The sequence below is a fragment of the Pinus tabuliformis genome, chromosome 4_1, assembly GCF_031772625.1.
Source record: "Pinus tabuliformis cultivar Carrire ecotype Pingquan chromosome 4_1, CPIR1, whole genome shotgun sequence".
Lineage (NCBI taxonomy): Eukaryota > Viridiplantae > Streptophyta > Pinopsida > Pinales > Pinaceae > Pinus > Pinus tabuliformis.
The window spans coordinates 247521245-247528356 of record NC_142303.1 but is presented as its reverse complement, the minus strand read 5'-3'; the positions used below and the strand labels follow the sequence as shown (position 1 = coordinate 247528356).

Sequence of the window (7112 nt, the reverse complement as noted above, 5' to 3'; positions counted from 1 at the left end):
CTGAGCGACCATAACACTTGTCACTGTATTTAAGAGTCCCCAACACCCAACACGCCGAATCAACTGCTGGAATATTGGCATCGCTGCAAATGGTGCCCATTTTGGGGCAGAGGTATTCCTGAAACACGAAGATGATCATCCCTCACATGTCAAGAACATGCGAATCGGATCGAATGAACACCGAATCTACTCTTTTCATGTGCGCTTTGCAGTGCAATCAACTGCTTTTGATGGATTTTCACGACCCTACATGCACCATCCTGCCCGTTCGTTCATGTGGAAAAAAAACTTTTGCCATTGGTAACTGGGCAAGAATTTTAACTAGAATTTCAATGTTACTATAATTAGAAATATTATTAGAAAGAAATTATAATACAATATGAGTATTGGATTGTTCAGAATTAAGTGTGCATTAGATTTTTGGAATATTTTAGAATTTGATTGATAGTAGCTATTAGAAAATTTGTAATCAATATGAATTTAGTATAAGCAAAGCTGTATTTAATAAACCATGGTTATCAATAAATCTACAAATTTTAGAATTTGATTGATAGTAGCTATTAGAAAATTTGTAATCAATATGAATTTAGTATAAGCAAAGCTGTATTTAATAAACAATGGTTATCAATAAATCTACAATCCCTATAAGTTCAGCACAAACAAACCAGTGTAAATGTGGATATGTAATCTAAATCACTTTGAATCTTAAAATTAGATTAACCAGAACCAAACAAGTATTTTTAATCCAATTGTAAATTTTAGAAATATCCTAAAATCTGGTAGACAGCCAGATAAGTTCAACAAGAACAGATTTTAGAAATATCCTAGAATCTGATGAATAACTGAATAACTAGCTAAGTTCAACAGACCAGTATAAAAGTCCATATATAACCTCTATTATCATTTCACAAAATTCTTTTTGTCATGCAACTTGTCTAAATTTTGAATAAAAAATCCAAACCATTTTAAATTTTTACACCTTTTATTTTGTCACTAGAAACCTTTTTCCTGCTGATTTAACACTGGTTATCAATATAACCTGTTGGTGCTTAAATATACCCTTCCATTTGAAACTCAAATCTTTTAATACGTAACACTTTATTATCAAAACACTGGCTCATTAAGCTGCCCTACCCAGCTGAATTTTTTCACTTCGCCCATTCTTAACCATTTTGACTTACAGAATCCAACCTCTCCACCACAATGCATGGCTACACGCTTTTCCTTGAAAAGCCCCTTACACGGCTCGTGTTAATTAATGCGCATGGTTTGTTGAAACAGATGGCGTGCTAAGTGCAGTCTTCGTCTCTTTAATTCATCTCGTGATATGTAAAAGCATATTAAGAATGCGCGTGGTATCCATGCTCTCACCTTCTCCCGCCAATGAATTCATATATAAATGAACGGGTAAGGGAGCTGAGAAGCAAATACTGCTATCAGTTTCCAGAGCTTTTAGCCTGAGAATATAATATAATTGGTGATCGATTTTGGGTCAACCCTGCCGCAATGAGGGGATTCTGCAAGGCTTGCTTCATGTTTCTGTTAATTTTGGTTTGGGTAGTGTATGGGAATGCAAATTATACTACAGAGAGATATCAGCATTCTAGATACCCCAAGCCCAAGTTCAGGGGAGCTTTCCATAACTATAGGGATGCTCTTGCCAAATCCATATTGTTCTATGAAGGCCAACGTTCAGGCAAGCTCCCTGCCAATCAACGTATGAGCTGGAGAAGAGACTCGGCTCTGTTAGATGGATTTTCTCAGCATGTATACAGCCATACCCTTCATGTTATGTCACAGTACTGTCTTCATTTTTCTCGTTGTTGTAGTATTGCATGCAGGCATTCTGTATAGATGCATTTTTAACCTATTCTTAGTTTATTGGATATATCTCATTGAAAAGAATAGAGAAAATCTTAATGTGTCATTGAGTTGTGTCATCATTTTTCACATTGAAATTGTTAGTATCAAGAGAACTGGTGGTGTTTACACACCATTGCTGGATCTTATAGAATCTTTCCACTTTGGCCTTTAAACAAGTTATATTAGAGATGATAACTTTACCTAGTATTTTAGTTTGCCTGACCTACCTAACAAAAAAATGCTATGGATTTTGGAATTTTTTTTAGATGATTTAATAAGACTTGCATTTTTATTTTGCAGGTGGATTTGGTTGGAGGATACTACGACGCAGGAGACAACGTTAAATTTGGATTTCCAATGGCATTTACAACAACAATGCTGTCATGGAGTGTTTTGGAATTTGGTGCATTCATGGGCACTGAGATAGACAACGCTAAAACTGCCATACGCTGGTCTACTGATTACCAGCTAAAAGCTACTGCACATCCTGGCACCATATATGTCCAAGTAAACACAATATATTATCATTTAAATATTTGTAAATTGTATAGGTAGATTAGTTGGTCTGACTGGGGTTTAGTTATGGTTAATCTCGCCAACTTTATGGAAGGGACTGAAGATAAAACTTATTTAGTTAGTTTGAGTGGGTTTGGTTATGGTCAATCTGGCCAACCTTATGGAAAGGACTGAAGTACTGAAAATAAAAGTCATTTTGGAGAATTAAACTATTCTAGAGTAAGTTTAAACTTGATAGAACCTAACACAATTTTGGTAATAGCATTCCAAGGTACTGAAAATAAAAATCAGAATTAAATCATTCTAGAGTAAGTTTAAACTCGATAGAACCTAACACAATTTTGGTAATAGCATTCCACTGTTTTATAGCATTCCACTGTTTAGGCTCAACATAATCCCACAAAAAAATACAAACTTTACTGACAAGATAGCTTCTGCTGGCACAATTTGTCTGACAATTCTACATCTTATGGCTAAATTCTATTGTTCATGCGAAAATTTATTGCAGGTAGGAGATCCTAAGACCGATCATGAATGCTGGGAGAGGCCAGAGGACATGGACACTGCCAGGACCGTGTATAAAATTGACAGCCAACATCCTGGATCAGAGGTTGCTGCTGAAATGGCGGCAGCACTTGCAGCAGCATCCCTTGTGTTTCGTAAATCGGATCCTTCATATTCAAAACAACTTATTGTTAGAGCCATAAGGGTAAATACTAAAATGCTTATTCTTTGTTTGAAAACAACTTATTCAGGCTTAAACTCTAGGTATTCTATGTAATTCTTCATACCCAACTTTGGTAAATCGGATCCTTCATAATTCAAAACAACTTATTCTTAGAGCCATAAGGGTAAATACTAAAATGCTTATTCTTTGTTCGAAAGCAACTTATTCAGGCTTAAACTCCAGGTATTATGTGTAATTCTTCATGCCCAACCTCTTACCTTGGATTTTCAGGTATTCGATTTCGCCAATAATCACAGAGGAACTTATGCTGAAGTGTGTCCCTTCTATTGCTCATACTCGGGATATCAGGCATGCTCAAATAAGTTCAATTCCAAGCTTCTTATCCTGCGGTTCAGATTGAAAAATTTACAACTAACTTGCTTGTGGGATCATTACAGGATGAACTACTTTGGGGAGCAGCTTGGCTGTATAAAGCAACACGCAATCCAACTTATCTCAACTACATTCAAGTAAATGGAGCATCCTTAGGAGCTGGTCAATCGGATAATGTATTTGGGTGGGACAACAAGCATGCAGGAGCTCGAGTACTTTTATCAAAGGTATATATAGTTTGAGTGAGTGTAATAGTCCGCAGTAGTAGTGCTTCTCTAACATTTAGTAGCAGCAGGGCTTGTCTAACATTTAGTATAGGATATTTTTATGTTGATTGTAGATTTGGGAATATTTTGGAATATAATGATTACAAGAGGGGTCAATTGTCTGACCTCTCCAGTGACAGTCAGATTCCCAGATATTCCTGGAAGGCAAGTGCTAACGAGCCTGTCATTGGGCATTAAATGCCCGGCTATATGCGCCCTCGATAGCTGCTTAACACACGCGTGCGGTGACTAGATAAATAAAAAATAATGGCGTGTAATGCCCAATGACAGGCTCCTTAGCTCTTGCCTTCCTGGAATCTGCAATCCTCATAAATTTAGCGGTCAGTACAGTAACATGTGTTTACTATTAAGAGGTAACATGTTCAAATCCAGAAGTTTTGAATATGCCTTCTTAAATTCACATATAGATGCTTTAGTAGATTTTAATATTCAAATAACTCTTTATTATTGTAATCAACTACAGGCAGACATTTTTGGGCAGTTTGATTGTCTACTGTGTGTTCTATGTAAATGACTGATTGTATTCATGTTGTTTTCTGTGCAGGAATTCTTGATACGAAATGTGCACTCTCTTCAGGAATATAAAGGGCATGCCGACAATTATATATGCTATCTTCTGCCTGGAACACCCTCTTCACATGCTAAATATACTCCAGGTGATCTCTTAGATTTTACTGGCATTGAAATATAGTACAAATGCTCTCACTTTTTCTGAATTTAACACTATATGTTGTTGGGTAAGCAGGAGGGCTTCTTTACACACTGCAAGATACTAATTTGCAATACGTTACATCATCTTCCTTCTTGCTCTTGACATATGCAAAATACTTGAGCTCCTCCAAGCAAGTAGTATCTTGTGGTGGAACAATGACAGTCACTCCTCACAGACTAAGAACACTTGCAAAACGCCAGGTATAGATTCATAATAGCCCAATGGTTAATTTTCCTATTATTCAAAAGAGTTACTAATGTATGCAGGATCTAAATCAATTTTGTGTTGATGAAGGTTGATTACATACTGGGAGATAATCCTTTGAGGATGTCATACATGGTTGGATATGGTTCCCTCTATCCAAAACATATTCATCACAGAGCCTCTTCTCTGCCCTCCAAGGCCAACCATCCTCAACCCATTCCCTGCAAAGCAGGCTTCCAATCTCTGTACAGCAGTGCACCCAATCCCAACATCTTGGTGGGAGCTGTGGTGGGAGGTCCAGACAACATGGATAGGTTTACTGATGTGAGAACCAATTATGATCAATCCGAACCTTCCACATACATTAATGCACCCTTAGTGGGCTCCCTTGCTTATTTGGCACATTTTACTAACTCTTAAATATCCTATCTTCTTCTTCTAAACAAGAGAAGGAATTAATAATGCTGGGAGAGAAGGGTTATAAGCAGCCCAGTATCCCTTGCTATTGTGCACATGGTTTCTGCAGGATCTCCAAAATAAATTCAATGCAATGGAATTAAATTTGTATCCCTTGCTATTGTTCACATGATTTCTGCAGGATCTCCAAAATAAATTCAATGGAATGGAATTAAAGCTTTTGGTTTCTGCAGGATCTCCTAAATGACATCAATGGAATGGAGTTAAATTTGTATCCCTTGCTATTGTTCACATGATTTCTGCAGGATCTCCAAAATAAATTCAATGGAATGGAATTAAATTTGTATCCCTTCATGCTATTGTTCACATGATTTCTGCAGGATCTCCAAAATAAATTCACTGGAATGGAATTAAATCTTTTCAATCAAGACTTTTGGTCGTTGGTAATTTTTGCAAGTTCATTATAATGTAGATTGCGACATAATCGTGAGTAACGTGATATTGCACGAACAGTGCATTAAGTAGTTGAAGCAGATTTGGACATATTCATGAGTAATACGTGACATTGCACTAACAATTAATTAAACGGTTGAAAGAAAAAGATGTCTGGAGGGTGTGACATCTTTCTCATATGGTGAAACATGTGACTGAGTTTTAGTGGAATAATTATTATTTTCCTTCAAATCTAATGTTAAAATTTTGAAAATGGTAATTTATCTTTTAACATAGTAGTAGGTACAAAACCAATTTCTTTTTCCACTTTGCTCATAAATTATGCACATTAATATACCATCTGTTATCACAATCATGCCAATAATAGGTAAATCTACCTTAACTTTGCCGCAGATAATCATACTCTACTTTTACTAATAAAATACTACTTTACTCATAAAATACTATTATGTATAATTGTTCATTTTCAAATACTGTAATGAGTGAAACACATAATTAAGAGCCTTATTCACTTTGATTTATTTATTTGCGAGCACTTTTCTCTTCTCATAATGGAGACTCATCATCAAATGGCGTTGTTACAGTGTAACTCAATTAAGAGTGTAAGTAACTATATAACCATGTAATCACATTTTACATTTTAATAATTGTTTTATTTAATGATTATATTTATATTTTAACAGATAATTTATTTAGCTTAATTTTGTGGGTGTAATGTTTTTAAAATATAGGTTAGTTATTGATTATCTATTTGTAAAAGTGATTTTGTTCCAAGATATAAATATAAATGAAAATATAGGGAGACAAGTTGTAAAGACACCCATAATAGAGTGGAATTCAAATTATATTTAATAAATGAAATGGAAAAAGATTATAAAATACAAAGCAGTATCAATTAGCTAGAACGGTATCAGTTTATTTATGAAGAGTGATGTGTTCACTATACTCATTCACAAGAAGATATTACAAGATGTCAAAAGTTCCCTTTAACATAAAATATGATGTTCTAAGATGTAAAAATCATTAAAATGCAAAACTTTAGCCCTAGAAAATGATGTGGCAAAAGGAATGTTCTCACAAAAACTAGCCATAGGGGATTCACTCAATGAACCTCCATGTTCGTGGCATACTAAACAATACCCTACAGATTGTAAAATACCTTTAAAAATCACATTATTTGACCTCCTACTAATACAAACCCAATACACCTTCCATTTAAAAAACCCCTACTTTCAATAGATATTGTACGTATCCATTTTTTCATTAACAATTTTTATACTCCTTAATATTTTTTCATGAACTTTGAGCTCCACTTTTTATACTTGCCAATATAAAACCCTTTACCCCCTATTATATGTTCATTATATTATGTCATTTTTTCTTCAATATATATCCCTCAATATGAAAGCACATGGTATGATATTTCTCCTCGAGTGGAGCCTCCGTGAGGCTAGCTAATGTGTCAAATTTTCAAACTCCATTAGGAGTGTTGTTTTAACCATTACAAATTTTAATCCACTATGTGTGTTTGGTAAGCCACATAATCCAATTTTGTTCATTGTGGCCTTTGCTAATAACAAAACAAAAAGGGAAATGCCCA

The 7112-nt window shown here is 35.0% G+C and overlaps 1 protein-coding gene across 1 annotated transcript; it reads left to right on the top strand.

The window, feature by feature from the left end:
• Window positions 1-1341: 1341 nt before the first annotated feature.
• On the top strand, window positions 1342-5293 carry LOC149175200 (endoglucanase 17-like). Its single transcript, XM_089422785.1, has 8 exons — window positions 1342-1767; window positions 2164-2370; window positions 2888-3088; window positions 3338-3415; window positions 3505-3666; window positions 4271-4382; window positions 4472-4638; window positions 4733-5293. Exons 1-8 carry the CDS (start codon window positions 1507-1509, stop codon window positions 5060-5062), a joined length of 1518 nt encoding a protein of 505 aa, XP_089278911.1. The 5' UTR covers window positions 1342-1506; the 3' UTR covers window positions 5063-5293.
• The last annotated feature ends 1819 nt before the right edge of the window (window positions 5294-7112 follow it).